General features: G+C 37.6%; 1 protein-coding gene across 1 annotated transcript in view; it reads left to right on the forward strand.

The window, feature by feature from the left end:
- The first annotated feature begins 1084 nt into the window (after positions 1-1084).
- Positions 1085-16557, forward strand: part of LOC118488888 (myosin-2 heavy chain-like) — a 39191-nt gene continuing 23718 nt past the window's right edge. The window contains exons 1-3 of the mRNA XM_035986302.1: positions 1085-1169; positions 1629-1860; positions 3036-3316. Coding sequence (XP_035842195.1) covers positions 1085-1169; positions 1629-1860; positions 3036-3316 — 598 coding nt within the window. The remainder of the gene's footprint in view (positions 1170-1628; positions 1861-3035; positions 3317-16557) is intronic.

Raw genomic sequence — 16557 nt, forward strand, 5'->3', positions numbered from 1 at the left:
ACCAAGATGTTAATTCCGCTCGAAGTGTATAGTGATGATTCCGCTTGAAGTTTATGTTGTAATTCCGCTTGAACTGAACATGTGTATGTTCAAGCGGAATCAGGGGCTTATAAATACCCCATCCCAAGCGAAATCATTAAGTTGTTGTTCCGGTTTGCAACGAAGTGTTGCCGAAGTGTCGAATCGCTGTAAACGTCATTATTATCAATCAAACGACAGTTTAAAGTGTATTGCTTGCTGAATTGAACTCGGTTTCTTAGTTTCCACCTCTGAAACTGAGATAAACTCTTCTGATCGACTCGTTCGGGTCTGAAAACGATCCTACAAGTGGTATCAGAGCTCAGGAGGAAGAGTTCATACCAATTCAGCTGCATTTTCTGACTTCTACACCTTCTTTTTCAAATTAAACATCTTTTCACGGTTAAAATTGGCTCAAATTCACACAGTGCACTCGCAATTGTCGTTTAACAAAGCCTTAAAAGTTTCAAGTTAAAATTTGAACTAAAACTGGTGATTTTAGTAATTCCGCTTGAAAATATTTGATGGAATGATGACGTGACAGTGATTCCGCTTGAGATTTTGTCATGTTTCCGCTCAAAACGGGTATTCCGCTTGAAAGTTCTAGTTAATTCCGCTTGAATTTGAGGTTCCGCTTGAAAGTTCGGGTTGATTTCGCTAGAACTGGTATTCCCCTCGAAAGATTGTTGTGATTCCGCTCGAACGCATTATTCCGCTTGAACAAGTGTTGACTGATTCCACTTGAATCAGAGACTGTACCTCAAATCTGTGATTTCGCTTGAACAATTGTTGTTTGAACTTGACATTTCGCTTGAACAGGCAGTTTTTGAGAACTTTGAAAAACCGAATCATGGACGAGGATTTTTATAACGCATTCGCTACCCCGGTTACCCCAATCACTATTGCAGAAAACACGACGCTAGAAAATGTAACGGGGACTATGCAAAAACCGCCTAAGCTCATGAACGTTGAGGAGTATAAGGGTTGGGAAGGACGGTTTGAAAAATGGGTACAAGCTAACTATTTAGATGCTTGGGAATGTGTTGAAACGAAGTATGTGAGACCGATGAATGACGATGAAGAGGTGATTGCTATTAAGGATATGAGTGCGGATGATAAAAGGAAATACAAGAATGAGAAAATGATGCTAAGTCTACTACAACAAGCTGTGAAAGAAGACACCATGGTCTTATTGCAACATAACGGAAGTTCTTATTCAATCTGGAAAGCATTAAGATCAAAGTTTGTTGGTAGTCAGGAAATGATCAAGAACAAGAAATTACTTCTAAAGAAAGAGTTTGATTTGTTTCGTGGATTGATGAACGAGAGCACAAAGCAGATTATTGAAAGATACTGCAATCTGTTAGTGAACATGAGGAGGGTGAGCATTAACAAAGATAATGAGGAGTTGATCGAGAAATTGGCTGATGCTTTACCACACGAAACATGGGGAACATATTTGATGATGCTCAGAAACAAGAAAGGATTTAATACGCTAACTTTGAGTAAATTCATTGAAAAATTGGAAGCTCAGGAGATGGAACAGATAAAAATTTCAAGAATGAAAGTGTTTGATGGTGAACAAGACATTGGTTTGTACTACAAAGCAGGGTTGAATGATAAAACAACCAACTTGTCACCGAAAGTTGAAACTGCATTCAACGCAAAGAATTCATCTGGTAGTTCATCAAAAGGATCAAACAACAATACAAGCTTCTCATCATTTCCATCATTTGATCCAAATGTTTCTACAACAAGAAATGGCAAAAAGCTTCAATGCAACATTGTGTTGAATATTGAAAATGATCAGGAATATTCTGAGGATTTAGCAAAAAGCCATATGTCTTTGTTGGGAACTGTTTTAGAATCTTATGGTAGTTTTGTTGCAGGTCGAATCGGGAATCCAATGCTGAGTAAGGAGGATTACGACCAGATTGATGCTGAAGAAATGGAGCTGATGGACATAAAATGGTGTTTGGCTAGTGTGTTGAGGAGAGCTGAGAAATTCAAGCAGATCACAAGACGAAATGATCTTCGTGAGGCTAATATTTCTACTTTGGGTTTTGATAAATCTAAAGTCACTTGTTTTCGATGCAGGGAAAAAGGACACTTCAAGAGGGAGTGCACCAATCGTGAGGCAAGTGGAGCTCAAAATCCGTTTAACAACAACAATGATTACTACCGAAAGGCCATCTACCATCAAGTTTCCCAACAACCACCTCAACAACATCAACATCAGGCACAAACTGCACATGGAAGAAATGTGATTGAAGATTCTTTAAAAAGAGCTTGTGTGGTTAATCAAGAAGAGAAGAAGCCATCAACAGGGTTTAACTGGGATAAATATATTCCAACTGATGCTAAAGCATGTGTGATTGATCAAGATGATGAAAAGTTACCTTAAGGGTTTAGCTGGGAGAATTTCACATGGGATGATTATATTCCTGACCAAGCTCCAGTTCACACAGCTTTTGTTGCTCGTATTGAAGAAGATAGTGATGAAGATTGTGCTGAATATTATGCAAAACGAATGGTACAACACTTGAAGATGATAGCAGAAAGTGATAGTGAAGATGAGAAAGCCAAGAAGAAAAAGAAAAAGGTAAAAACACCGGTGAGCAGTGACGATGAAACAGTACCGGTAGTGAGAAGAAAAATGAAAGAATTCCAAAGTTCAAAATTGATGAAAAAGCTGATGCTAGTGAAATGAAAGTGAACTGTGAAACTTGTGTGATCTTGAAAAAGAAAAACAGTGAAATGCTTAACAACATGAACAGATTGAAGGAATCTTATGATGTTTTGAACAAAGAAATGAACACGTATAATGACACAAGTGAAGAGCAGGCTACAGCAATGAAGACACGTCAAGGAGCGTTCATGATCAAACAGAAAGTTGTGAACAACTACATCGAGAAGTGTGCTGCTCTTGAATAAAAACTAGAGCTACAAAGAATTGAAACAGAAAGAGTAAATCGTTTGTTGAAAAGTTACTCATGTACTTCTTATGTCATTGACAGGATCTATCCTACTGTTGAAGGCAAGAAGGCATTTGAAGATGATGAAGTAACTGAAGAAAAGAATGCTGAAAAAGTTTCTGAAGAAAAGACTCCAGAGAAAAAGACTGAGAAAAAGAAAGACATTAAGAAAAAGGCTGACAAGAAAAATTCTGGTACATCATCAGAAGAAGAAGAAAAGAAAGAATTTTGGAGACAGTCAAACAGAGAGTTACTTGCAAAGAAGCAAGAAGAAATGAAGAATGCTAATCAGAGAAAGAAAACTCGAACCTGTTTCAAATGTGGTAAAATTGGACATCTTGCGGTGAATTGTTCGCAAGAAATTCAAACCAAACAGGGAGTTTTCAAACTCAAAGAGAAAGTGGTTGAGTTTGAACCACCAATTGACAGAACAAAATTATTCAAAAATTCAAAGTTTGAAATTGGTGAATGTTCAAACAGGTTTTACAAGAAGAGAGCTAAATCTGACAACCAAAAATGGGTTGTTAAGAAGTCTGGGAATAGCTCTAGCGATGATTTTGATAAGTCAAAATCAGAGGAGCTATCTTCTGGCGACGAATCTGATTCCACAAAGTCAGAGGAGCCACAGGTTGAGAAAAATGATGAAAAATCAGTTCCTACTGTGGATGATGATAATTTTCCACCACTTCGGGCTGAAAATTTTAAGAAGAAAATTGGTAAAGTGGAAATTTCAAACCAATTTTATGATGATAAAAAGGTTTTTGATGTTGAAAAGGCCTTTAACCCCACTGTAAAACATATTTTTGGAAAAATGATCGAAAAGTCAAAGGGGTTAAAGAGTTCAACAAGAAGAAGAGGGGAGGTAAGAAACCGAGTGTTGATGACGCGGTAACACCCAAGGCTGGTCAGGCTTGGGTGGATATTTTCTTTGAATAGAAAAACCTGACTTGCCGGAGATCCCAAGTTTGTAATCGTGGATCATGAATCGGTATCATTCTTTATATTTGATTGTATTTTACGTACAAGTGGTTAATCAGGGACATTAATTTGTACTTGATTTCCTACAAGTGGTTAAAAGACAATATGATGAACTACATCCCCGTCCCTACAAGTGGTAAAATCAACAAAACTTATTTTTCGGAAAAACCATTTTGATTAAAACAAACATAAGTGTTTTGAAGTCTAAATGGGAAAATAGTTTGTTGAAAGGGGGAGTTCTGATTGTTTATGTCTAGTGGATGGCGATCTGAAGCGATTTGATATCGGTTGTCATGTTTCTTGTACAGTTTGTTTTCAAATTTCTTTAAGTGTGTTTGCATTTTAGGGGGAGTAGAAAATTTCTTCAGAAAATCCAAAAACATTAGAAAAGTTGAAAAAGCCAAAAACATGATAAAAACCAAAAATGAGTTTTGTTGTGAAAAAGAGGAAATGATAGTACATCAGTGGACTATCACAACATGCTAAAGAAATGTAAAGTAAAAATGTTATAAACAGTCTCACTGATGTTATGCCAGTAGGTTTTTATACATTTAGTAGATTGTGACGAGATATAAACCTAAAATTTCAAACTTGCTTATCTCGTGGGTAACAGCTTCTTGGATATATGGGTAACCCCCGAAATCTTGTTTGAAAGGTCCCACTTTCTGAGATACTAGGTCTTTATACTCAGTGATATCTGGGGTATTATCCCGGGACTTCTGCTGAATGGAAATTCTGACCTAGTCCCCGTATAATACTTTCTGAAAATGCTTTGAAGTATAAGCTCGCCCTCAGCAAAATGATGAAACAATAAAATTGATAATCATTGTTGTTGAAGAAAAGATCCTCTAAAGGGGACACACCAAAAGTCGAAACGGCATCTCTCTGCTGAACGGAAGTTCTGACCTGAGCTCTCACGGTTTTGCATCTAACCCCTTTACAGATATCATCTGTGGTATACTCACCTGTAAGACTGAATATTGGGATCTGGATACGGGAGTATATTCAAGTAGTGGGACACGCGAATAAGTTTAAGTGCTTAAGACATTAATATCGTATCTCGAAGCAATTGAACTTTGTGTGAAAATTTAAAATGGACCAGTATACTGACAATCTAGGTGAATTGTTTAGAACTTAAAATGAAATGAAGTTTAACGGTGTTGGTGATTCATCTCAAAAACTGATATGATCCTCTTACACAAACTCACAAAAATATTGTTTGTAAACATTTTTTACTGCATTCCTTATATTCAAAAATCCCAAAAAGATTTTAGTGTGTTTTAGCATAACTTTTGAAAAATTCAAAAAGATTTTCGACAACTGGTGTTGAAGAGCTGATTTTCAAAATTCCAAGTGCTAAACATGACGACAGTTGGTTTGGGAGAGTATGCTTAAGAGTTTAAATCTTTCAGAGTGATCATCAGAAATTTTTTTTGTAGAAGAAAATGTTTTTGCAAATGGTAAAAGCTATATTCCTACAAATGGTTCATCAGAGACTAAATGTTAGATCATTTTTTGATTGTTACAAGTGGTGTCTGAGTGAGTTAAAGGTTTATATTAGAAAACTTATGTTTGAGGTAGAGATTGTGCAGATAACCTGAGCTGGAGGAGAGCCAGGTCACGATCTTGGAATGGATTCTGAACCTGTGAAAGCCAGACTGCGATCCCAGCTGATTGAGAGGGGAGTCTGAATGACAAAGAGCCAGGTTCTGATCCTGAGATTGTTGCTGCTGATGAATTCAAAGATTCAACATTTGAGAGGGAGTGTATGTTGGTGCTGATGAATAGAGAAGACGTCAACATCCGAGGGAAGATTGAAAGAGAAGAGAAGATAGAGATTGAGGATACTTACAGCGTCAAAAACTTCAAAGAGAAGCCCAAAGACTGATAAAGACTGAAGATGCGAAGACTCGACACTGAAGACTCCGTCAACATCTGAGGGGGAGTTTGTTGGTGCATCCGTCTATCGTCTACATCTTGTATCAAGTCTTGTATAGAATGTATTAGATCAGGCACGAAAATCGAGATAGTGAATTATTTGAGATTCCGCTTGAAATGACCTTGGGTCAGTTTCAAGCGAAATCACCAAGATGTTAATTCCGCTCGAAGTGTATAGTGATGATTCCGCTTGAAGTTTATGTTGTAATTCTGTTTGAACTGAACAAGTGTATGTTCAAGCGGAATCAGGGGCTTATAAATACCCCATCCCAAGCGAAATCATTAAGTTGTTGTTCCGGTTTGCAACGAAGTGCTGCCGAAGTGTCGAATCGCTGTAAACGTCATTATTATCAATCAAACGACAGTTTAATGTGTATTGCTTGCTGAATTGAACTCAGTTTCTTAATTTCCGCCTGTGAAACTGAGATAAACTCTTCTGATCGACTCGTTCGGGTCTGAAAACGATCCTACATATTTTTGGACTTTGTTTAATATATTTTTATTTTTGGGACTTTGTTTAATATATTTTTATTTTTGGGACTTTGTTTAATATATTTTTATTTTTTAATATTATTTTTTTTTCCTTACCCGTATCTTGTATTTTTGAGATTTGCCGTTCCCCGTACCCGTACCGTCCCCGTACCTTAGTCCCTTACCCGTATCCGTGCTACGTAGATTGAATGTGTTGATTTACGCGGTTATTCATGTTTCTGATTCTGATTTCCATATACTAGTGTTGATTGATCTTGTGGATTGTTTATTGGTTTGTTGGCTTAGGCACATAGAAATATCCCCTAGGTTTACAAATTATTCTGGTTTGTTAATCGCCAGGTTTTCGGTCTATTTCTTGTGTTGAGAAATAAAACAAATTTAACATCCATTGAAGTTAACTAATTAAAACGTGTGGTCCCTTCCTGATGATTCGAGAGATGATTTGAGATTACTAGGTTATTAGCTAAACATTGTTTGTTAGTTGGGTGACCGATAGCTCGGGTTCAGCTGTTTATTTGTGTTTAGATTTCCTAGGGTTTCAGTTGCTAGGTTTAATCAGCTTCAAAATTTGAGGATTTTGGTACCATAGTTGTCATCTATCTGACAATTATGGGATTTGGTATCGACTGGTTGAGCCGATTCATTTTAGCACTTCGACACTTCGTCCCACTTTCATGCACAATTTATCATCCTTATCGGGAATTTTATTGGGTAGATAAGGGTCTTTAGTCAATTACCAAAGTTAGGATATCATTATTCATTACATGTGTCTAGGGACTCGACACCAAGGTAGTTCCTTCCCATAATATCTAATCATCGATCCAATTATTGTGCTTGTTTGTGTGTTGAGTTCAGATTGCGTCTTGGTAGTTTAAACCCTTAGCTAATTTAGGATATTAGTTTAATTAAATGAAAAACTCAAAATCCAAAGAAACCAATTAAGTAATTAGTTAAGTCAGAGTCTAGTTCGCGTTGCTAGTGTCTCGTGGGTTCGATACTCGGATTTCATTAGGCTTTAGTACGTACAATAGGTACACTTGCCTGTCAGTAGTCTAACATTTAGAGAATCTTAGTTTATAAATTTAAAACTAGGGTGTCTACATTTGGTTAGTTTTTATAGACCATATTCAGCACATAAATCAACAATCATTCATCAACTAATCAATACACATAAACGTTCAACGAGACTGTTTGCAACTGCCATTCTTTTGACCTAGCTTCCAAGAGTGGAGAGAAACGTTGCCCTAGAGTGATAAAGATCAGATGTTGGGGGATTTTCTTCACTTGCAATAACAAGGGTAGGAGTGGAATCTAAGATCTCTGCTAGAACAATTAAACACCAGTAGATTGGTGATTAACATCCACATCTTCAACACTAAAAATCTTTGCTAGAACAATTATGGGTGGGTATTTGAGCGCCGAAAGGGAGAGAACTAACCAGCCCATGGAAATCACTAAGATCGGGAGGTCGATATGGTGTTTTATTTAAAGATTTCCAGCAAAATATGATGGATTCATTAACAAGAAGAGGAGTGTTAACAAGAGAGAAGATGAAAAAAATTTAGATCTGAGTTTGAAAGAAAAAGAAGGGAGGGCGAATTACCAAAATGTCCCTCCAGCTGTAAAAGAATACCGCCTACGTGGGTGATTGTTAGCCTCTCATTCGTTTCTCAAGTTCTCACAACTGGGAGGGGTTCTCGCTTGAACTCTATCCTATATAGATAATATATATGTTCATCGCTATACTATTTTTCTTATTGAGAATCATCATCATCATCATACTCAGTAAATTCCACCAATAGCAAAACTAAGGTAGTGTCTAAGAAGGATAAAATGCAAACAACCGTACCTCTATCCCTTTGGAATAGAGAGACTACTTCCAGTGAGACGCCGAGTCGATATAAAATTGTTAGAGTAGTAATGTCTATCGCCTTCGTCAATACGATTCGTAGCTGAAATAGAAGAATACTTGAGCTTATAGTGTTATAACTAGTTAGTAAAAGGCAAGGTGGCATAATTGTAAATAAGGAAAGTCTCCTTATATCCTTTGCCTATAAATAGAACTCTTAGGGTTAGAGTTTAGGACTTTTGCTCATTTGGAACTTATGAGAGCTTGGTGCTTAGAGAGAGAAAGTAGAGAGAGAAAGTGCTCTAGGTGATTCACGGTTTTTGTATCTTTTCAGATTATCAATAGAATCACGTTTATAGTACGTTCTCGTGTTCGGTCCACGTTCGTGTACGGATTCCGCACGTTACACGAGTCGGTTTGCAATCGTTTCGGAGTCGAAAACCGATCCTACAAGTGGTATCAGAGCAGGAGCTCGATTGCACGGATCAAACACACAATTTCGCACGAGAAAACATCAGCTTCAGATAAAAAATTGCATCAGATTTGTTCAATTTCTTCATTTTTTCATCTCCTTCACGTTTCTAACTGATAATCGCAAAACTAAACAGGTTTTTACGGTTAAAAATTGCTGATTTTTGGATATTTTATGCGAAAAGACTTGATCTACAAGCCTACCAAATTTCAGAACTTAATTCTTAGCGGTTTGTGAGATATTGAAGATTTTGTGTTCAAAAAAAAGTGAATATGTTGACTGTTGCTGTTAATCTTCAAAAAGGTGTTCACCGATCGGATGACCACCCGATCCGTTGAACATACATTTGTTAAAATCACATAGTGTCAAAGTCTCGGATTATCACCCGATCGGGTGACCATCCGATCTAAGGTCCTCACTTGATTGTGTCACATAGTCAAACTTGTTTAGTTAGTCAACTTTGTTGGACATTAAAGCATACTATATTCCACATTTCATTTAATGGATCTCGGCCCAATGATAATAGAAAGTAAGAGTGTGTCAGCCCACTAAATCAAACGGTCCAATCACATTTTAGGTGTATCAGATTTCACATGATAATATCAAGAATCTCATTTGTTTTTAAACGAGATCTGTTATAATTGACGGCTAAATCACCTTAACTTTGTTCTACAATTGCAAGTGCATGTGATCTTGAATAATTGCAAATTTGTTGATATATGAGATTTTGAGTAACACTATTAGATTTACATTGATTGATCTGATCTATATGTTCTCGGTCCATTAGAATTAGAGATACATCAAACATTGCATGTGTTATAGTGATCTGTATGTAAGCATTTAATAATTGTCAGAGATTAATTCATCAGTTTCATGTGATATTGTATTGAAAGTCAAATTTCATTGTTGAGGTCAAATAGTTAAACCGCTACTCGATCGGATCACCGTCCAATCCGTTGCAATTTGTTTGTTTTATCGAGTGGTGACTCGATCGGATCACCACCCGATCCGTTACATTTCACTAAAGGTTTGACTTTGTTGACCCACCCGATCGGATCACAATCCGATTCAAGGGACTTTGTTTGATTAAAAAGTTTAAAGTGCAAAGAATCGAGTGGCAATCCGAACAAATTGCCACCCGATCCTAATCATTCTATTGTGTTTTTGTGTCTCCAGGTCAAGTATCGGATACCCGCTCGATCGAGTAGCCACCCGATCCAAGGCACATTGTCACTCGATCGAGTAGCCACCCGATCCAAGGATCACTAGTCACCCAATCGGATAACATCTCACCCGATCGGACAGCTTCTCACCCGATCGGACAGCATCTCACCCGATTGGACAACATCTCACCCGATCGGACAACTTGTCACTCAAACGGATCACCACCCGATCCATTATCACCCGATCTTTGATACTGTTGACATTGTTCGACCCTCACTCGATCGGACACCCGTCTGATCCAGGTGTTTGATATTGTTTGAACTGATTGTGTTTGTTTGTTTGTTTTTCATGTGATTCGAGTTGACAGACAAGAAGCATCATGCCTGAAGAATTTTACAACACGTTTGATGCGTGGGTAGTGTGTTATATTTTTATGTATATTTTTAGCCCTTTTTAACCACTTTAGTCAAGTTTTAAATTTATAAAACACAATATTTACTAACACCAAACACACATATGGGCAAGTGCACCCATCGTGAGCGTAATATACTGTTGGTAAGATGCCGAGGTCGTCCAAGGACACAAGAGCTTTTAATACCGGTTTATCCTCAATGTCTAATCAAATCAAAAGTTTAGAAAAAGGTTTTTAAACTAGAAAATAAAAACTAAAAAAAATACTGAAAAATGAAAATAAAAATAAAAACAGATAGACAAGATGAATCAACTGGATCCGACTCGCCTTTAGTGTAACCTTTGATTATTTCCACACTTTTGCACTTTTTAAGAGATTATCTTAGTTATTGTAGTAGGTGACGTTACCCTCAACCCAGTAGTTTGAGTCAGCAAGGATACAATCCTAAAGGCTTTGATTATTGAAAGATAATTAATTAAGTTATTAATGCGTAATGTAGCAGGCCCCTCTTTTGAAGGTGACGTTACCCTCGGCTAAGTAGTTTGAGTCAGCAGGGATACAATCCTAAATAGCCGGGTTAATATATTAATAGTAGTTTACATATGAGGGGATCAAGAAATTCGGACCCCCGCCATCCAATACCAGTGGGTATTGAAGGAGATCCTACTAAGCTTGACCCAGGTCCTTGCAGGATCTATACACTGAACAAGGCAAGACTCTTACCAAACCATTCCCTTAACCCCCGACCAGGTAGCCAACATATCTCCATATAGACCGTGGAGATATGAATGGTGTAAATCTTTTATTTTATATAGACAGTAAAATAACACCAAGACACCACGGACAAATGATAAGGAAGACTCACCTTCAACATAAGAAACTAGTTATTAAAGTCATTAATACATAACCAAATAAAAAGTGCGAAAATATTAAAAATAAAAAGTATTACACTAATTGCTTGTCTTCACCAAGTGATGCAAGAGACTTAGGCGAACATGGCCTTTGATTGTCAAGAACTCTTACGATCAATCTTGGATCCCGAGACTACTACACACACTCTATGATGGATGATGGATGATGGTGGTGGATGATGGTGTTGTGGTGGTGGTGGTGGAGTGTGGGTGAAGTGTGAGAGATGTGGTTTTCCAAGGGATGATTTGCAAGTGAGCCAAGCACCCCTCTTTATAGCCTGTAAAGAAGCCCGGACACGGCCCCGTGTCCACCCATCTTCTCTTTTTTCATTAATTGCAGTTTGTCTGCATTAGTTGACCACGCCCCCGTGTCCGCTGGGTACTACCCCGTGTGCAGAAGCGTATCTGTACTATCAAGATTTCCCTGGATTCTGTGAATCTTACAGTTGACCACGGCCCCGTGTCCGCTGGGCACGCCCCCGTGGTGGGTGATAGAAGCTTCTACAACTTTGTCTTTTCTGCAGACACTTGGGCACGCCCCCGTGTTCAGTGAGCACGTGGCGTGTTCAGCCTTCTGTTCTCTTGTGTTTACTTGCGAGGATGTTGTCGAGGGGTCGGGCATGCCACATTTATTCCTTTTCTTGTATTTATGTTAGATTTAGCTGCCTTTTTGCTTCTTTTGTTCATTTGAGCTCATTTAATCGTGAAAATACAAAAGGAAGACAAAAGCACACTTTTTCCAACATTAGTACTAAAAAAGGGTTAGTTTTATGCCACAATTGATGTAATTTATGTGTTTCATTTTACACACATCAAATACCCCCACACTTGAATCTTTGCTTGTCCTCAAGCAAAACTCTTTATAATGTGGTTTTACACTCCCAAATGGAATGGGTAGAAGAGAAGGTTTTTGGGCTTGTCATAGAGTGTCGGGATTCTAAGTTTTTTATTAGGTTTTATTTTTATTTTATTTACAAAATGCCTCTTGAAAATTCCATTTATATACAAGTTCACATACCTCACGGGAGATCACTCAACACTCGGCCCAAGATGTATTTGTGAAACACTCGAGACCGGCATGGAACTTTCTTCTACCATATGCTTGCCAAACAATCAATCCTCCTCCTTTTTAACTATAAACCTTTGTAAATATCAAGAGTACTTTGGGGAAGGGTTAGACTTGGGTTAAAGGTAGGTGGTTGGGTTAGTGGTTAGTAGAAATGGGCGAAAGGCGTAAAAAAAAGCGTCGGTTTTCGCAAGACTTTTATTTTCTTCACAACTTTTTATTTTAATGAAGCAATTCTTTAAACAAAGTTCTTTTTGACGAACTTATTTATTTCTTGGCTTCATCATCAATTTTTTTTTTTGATAAGGAATGTCATGTGAAAAACCGAGCTTTGTTACTAAAATAAAGGGTTTAAAATGAAAAAGGGTTTTGATTAGGACTTGCAAAAATTCAAGGTTTTAGCATCCCCTCCCCCACACTTAAATTTCACATTGTCCTCAATGTGTCCCAAAAATAAGTTTTTAGGTTGATTGAATGTGTTAAAGTGTGTTTAAAAACAAAATTTAACGTTACTGGGCGTCTGGACACGGGCCCGTGGTGTCCGGCACGGCCCCGTGTTCAGATTGCCAGTAACAGAAATCTTTAAAAGGAAACAGAAGCCTGGGCACGGGGGCGTGTTCAACGAACACGCCCCATGTCCAACGAACACGCCCCGTGTCCAACGAACACGCCCCGTGTCTAGTTACCTGAACTGGGCGATTTCCTGCAGAGTGTTCAGCACGGGGCCGTGTTGGGTGGTCACGGCCCGTGCTGAACTTGCTGTAACGAAGAAAAATTTTCGGGAGGCTCTGTTTTTGTGCATGGGGTGCTGGTTTAAGTTTCCCTTGGTATCCTTCACCATCCCGAGTGTGTTTTATTCCTGAAAATTAAAACTAAACTAGAAAATATAAAAATTAATCTAAGCTAAACTAAGGATAGTTCCGCGGAATGCCTCCATGGTGCGCCACGTTTATAAGGGTCCTTGGCTAAACCCAAAGTCAGTCACATGTTACCCAAGTGGGATGTTTTGCATCCCATGTAGTACCGCCGGAGAGCATCATCCAAACCTGAGTTTATGACCTTCATGTAATTGACCGGGTTGTCGTAAACTACTCTCTTTTCAACTCCGAACTTCATTTCCTTGTCCCCAATCCTCAATGTTAGTGTTCCACCATTCATGTCTACCACTGCGTGGGCCGTGGCTAGGAATGGCCTTCCTAAGATGAGTGGTACTTTGGTATCTTCCTCCATATCTAGTATGACAAAGTCGGCTGGGAAGACGAATTCGCCGACTTTGACTAATAGATTTTCAGCGATACCTTGTGGATATTTGACTGACCTATCGGCGAGTTGTATGCTCATTTTTGTAGGGCATGTTTTTCATAGGCCGAGTCGGTTGAACATTGATGCAGGCATGAGGTTTATGCTAACCCCGAGGTCGGCTAGTGCATTGCGAATGGGGGTGTAACACCCTTGCTTGTTTAATACAATGTTTTATATGAATTTTGTAAAAATGCATGTTTTTACGATTACACGTAAGTATGTCAATACGAGTTTACTAAAACTTTTACAATTGAAAAGAAAAGAACAACTTAATGTAATTGAATTCGTCGTTTAAAAGATATGACGAAACGCCGCGCGGAAGCTTTTAACTTTATTGTGTTCGGTTCTTCTTCGAGCTTGATCTTCATTCGGGCACTCTTGGCGATAACCTATGATCAAAACCAACTTAAAAGTTAGTTTTGATAGTTAAATAACAAGTTTAAACAAGTTATATGGGTCAAACAAACAAAATTAAACGTTTTACAGGTTCAGGGAGGGCTAGGCGTCACGCCTAGGGGCTAGACGCCCCACCTAGCCCCCTTTTTGGCAGAAAGTTTTTATTATGTTGCTGCATATTCTCAGCATAATCCGATTTCACGGATACGAGCATAACTCTCTCGTTTTTAATCCGTTTTACCCAATTCTTTTTCCTACGCGTCCGTAATTTAATTCTCCATCTTATGAAGTTGAAATCCAACATCCGGCATAACAAAATTTCAGACCTTTAAGTCTTCGACTTAATACCTTTTTACAAAGTTTTGACTCGTTCATGCGTTTATCAATCAAACATGTTTGCTTGATCCCAAATTCACATGAATCTTATAATTTCAATCTTGTCTATCATATTAGGTTCAATTCACGAGTTTATGTATATTCTTAAACCCGTTTGTACTTAAATGCATATTTTGACCCGTTAAGGGTATTTAAGTACTTTTTCCGCATAATTCATACTCGTTTATTTCTAGCATCTTATTTTCGCAATATTTATCAAATGATCTTCCACCACAACTATTTTTATGGTGGATTTAGCATAACTAACCTATTATCCCAAAATTTACCCATCGGTTGGTCATTTTACGCAAATGACCATTTTATGCATTTGACCCATGAATATGTATTCCTGTAACTTTTATTCATATCTAATGATTCCATGATCTTGATGCAAGTTCCTAAACAACCCCTATGGGCCGTTTACCCAATATACCCTTCAAGGGTGTTTTGGTCCACTTTAGTCCCTCACTTTACGACGAAGGACTTTCGTTAAATATTTGACCATAAATTATATGTTTAACTAAAAGCTTATTTATGCGTACCTGGCTCGGGTCAAGGTATTGACCTGTTTACATAACTTTTTGCTTTAATTCTTTCTAGTTGAAGCAACGCATGCTTATGTTATTTCATGTGATTACAAAACTCAACAAGCGATTTGTCAAATGTAATTGTCAAATGGTGTTAACCACACCATTTGACCCATTTAGTCTAATTGACCATTTGTCCGTATGAGATGGTATTTAATTACCATTTCACCCCTTTAAACCTATCCCGGTTTTCCTTTGAACTTGTTTTACTTAAAACCGTTTTTATTTCTTCGTCATTACATGACTAATTTACCATTTTACCCCTTTTTACTATAATTCATGATTTCTTACCATGTTCCCTCATTCCGACTCTCATTGAATCGTGTCGGAATATCATATACCAACCACTTAGTAGCATTCATATCAATACTTGAAATTAAGTAACTTTGCAAATAATGTAAAGGGGCGTAAGCTCTACTTACCTAGCATCCGAATACGCTTTCTTCTCGTGCTTGATACGTTTGACCGGTTCTTTCACAAGCCTCCACCTAGCTCGTTAGGCGACAAACTATCATCATTCACAAGGTGGTTAGATTAGTCATTTCAATTCACGACTATTCCACCTTACGTATTTTCTATGTCGAAACCACTATTCGACTTTATCATTGGTTAGTTTGACTTTTATAGGTCAACTATCTTAAATCGTACAATAGTCATAATTAAGTTAAATCAACATTATGATTAGAACCCGTTTTAACCCTTATTTAACGTAATTAGTCAAATAAGGCAAATACGCGTTTCATTCGTAATTTCAACATATAAACATTCACTTAGGCATTTTAACAAACACCTTGCGGGCATGATTTCTCACAATTTATTATCAAGCTCAATACTTGTCATTTAGCCATGGTTAACATCAACTAAGCATGTTTGCATCAATTTTCACATTAACAAAATCTGAATTTACTTCCTAGAACTCAAATTACACTAGAACAACAATTAAAATTCAAGTGTTTAACATGTTCCTACAACACCCACTTATCACCTTCAATGGTGATTGTGAATTCACAAGAAATAAGCATGATTTCAACATGTGATTGACTAGGGTTTTACTCCTAGACATTATATCATTCCTATTTCATCAAAATAACCAACATGCAACCATCAATTTCGAATTCTCTAGGTTTGCTCAGAAATTCAAGTAGAGATTTTCTATCAAGTTTCACATACCTTATGACCCCCTTGCAATGGAGATCACCAATCTAGGCTCGGATTTCGTTTTGGAGTTGATCTTGACCTTCAATTTGATCAAATTGCACAAACTAGGGTTTGAGAGCAAGCTCTGGCCGTCCCCTGTGTTCTAATCGACCAGACACACTTAAGTGTGTGTTTGGTGTTAAGTTTTTTTTTATTTTAATAATATAACTTTGCAATTGTCCAACTTTGGTCCCTCAATTATCCATGGTTTATAAAAGACTTACTAGTCCATGCTTCTTTATTGTTTTTAAACAAATAATTAACTAGGTTAATTACCCCTACTTAACTCAGTGAGTCCGGGAGTTCTAACCCGTTTATTTTAAGTTTCGTTAACTCGGGCCTTTTATCCATTTCATCTCTTGAAAGTTCTTATCCGCTTTTTAATTAATATTAGGATTATTTATTTAAACCCTAATATTTTCCGG

This window comes from Helianthus annuus, chromosome 17 (genome assembly GCF_002127325.2).
Source record: "Helianthus annuus cultivar XRQ/B chromosome 17, HanXRQr2.0-SUNRISE, whole genome shotgun sequence".
Lineage (NCBI taxonomy): Eukaryota > Viridiplantae > Streptophyta > Magnoliopsida > Asterales > Asteraceae > Helianthus > Helianthus annuus.